Source organism: Plasmodium reichenowi, chromosome 13 (genome assembly GCF_001601855.1).
Source record: "Plasmodium reichenowi strain SY57 chromosome 13, whole genome shotgun sequence".
Lineage (NCBI taxonomy): Eukaryota > Apicomplexa > Aconoidasida > Haemosporida > Plasmodiidae > Plasmodium > Plasmodium reichenowi.
The window spans coordinates 2,354,844-2,356,301 of record NC_033658.1 but is presented as its reverse complement, the minus strand read 5'-3'; the positions used below and the strand labels follow the sequence as shown (position 1 = coordinate 2,356,301).

The 1,458-nt window shown below is 20.8% G+C and overlaps 1 protein-coding gene across 1 annotated transcript; it reads right to left on the bottom strand.

Moving 5' to 3' along the window:
- Positions 1-55: 55 nt before the first annotated feature.
- PRSY57_1361500 (hypothetical protein) lies at positions 56-1,109 on the bottom strand (the record flags this gene model as incomplete). Its single annotated transcript, XM_012909536.2, has 3 exons — positions 56-318; positions 430-537; positions 677-1,109. 3 exons carry the CDS (start codon positions 1,107-1,109, stop codon positions 56-58), a joined length of 804 nt encoding a protein of 267 aa, XP_012764990.1.
- Positions 1,110-1,458: the final 349 nt, after the last annotated feature.

Genomic DNA, 1,458 nt, shown 5'->3' with positions numbered 1-1,458 from the left:
TTTTTTTTTTTTTTTTTTTTTTTTTGTTTTTTTGTATATTTATATTTTTGTATATTTATAATTTGATCCTCTTAAATATTTCTTCTTGTCGAGATTCCATATTGCAATTTTGGAAAATAGACTTTGATTTTTCAATGGCTTCTTCAAGATATTTATGTACAATATCTGAACTCCATTGAGCTAGATGTTTTGTAGTCATAATATCATCATCATCTTGATTTTCTTTTTTTACTTTTGATAAGCTTTCATCTTCAATATGAGAAATATTTTCAAACCCCACTTCTGAGTCTGAATACATTGGATATAAATGCAAATTGCCTTGAAAAAAAAAAAAAAAAAAATACAAACATATATATATATATATATATATATATATATATATATATTTATTTATTTATATATATTTATCTTTAAGCTTTCCCTTTTTACCCTCTTCCCCTTCTAAATATATATATCTATTTTTGTCCTTTTTATTTTTTTCTTCACATTGTTCAACACCAGTTTTGTTTACCCTTTCTATCTTTACATGTTTGGTAGCTATAAATGAGTTTATATATAATGCATTTTGTGGCCAGCATTCATATGTGTAGGTATATATTATGGGTGTAAATAATATCATATCATATATATATATATATATATATAGATATATATATATATTATTTATATATATTACCTATCAACCAACGCTTCTCATTAATTTTGATGACCTTTTCATTTTTTCTTTTATTTCTAACATTCAATTTGAAACAACACTTGTTTTCCAATATTTTTTCATCATTTGTTTTTATCACCTTGTTTGCAATATTTTTAGATACAGGAAAGGTTACATCATCAACATTAACATATTTATTGTCTTTTAAAATATACGTTTGATTATGTGGTTTCTTTAGATAATTTTTTATTTCATAATTATTATTCATATTTATCAATTCTCTTCTTTTCATATTATTATTTTGTAAGTGTGGATATACGTCATTTTTATTATTTCGTAGGTTGTACGTATTATAACATCCCTTCTTATATTCATTCATATCACATCTTAGTTTATTTACTTTAATATGAAAATTATCAACCTGATTATTCCATCTCTCATCTAAACTTTCCATGTCTGTTCTGTTATGTTATATTGTTTTTTTTTTTTTTTTTTTTCTTTCAGCAAGGACACCTTAACAAAAATTAAAAATATAAAAATAAAATGAAATTAAATGAAATAAAATAAAATGAAATAAAATAAAATGAAATAAAATAAAATGAAATAAAATAAAATAAAATATTAATTATAAGATTTGGAGGGCGTAAATAAGGCCAACAAGAACAAATTATATGGTGACATAAAAAAAAAAAAAAAAAATTAAAAAAAAAATTAATTTATAAAGGCCAATATAAAAACCTTGACAGTTCTCTAATATATATATATATATATATATGTTCATATATATATATTTTTTTTTTCTT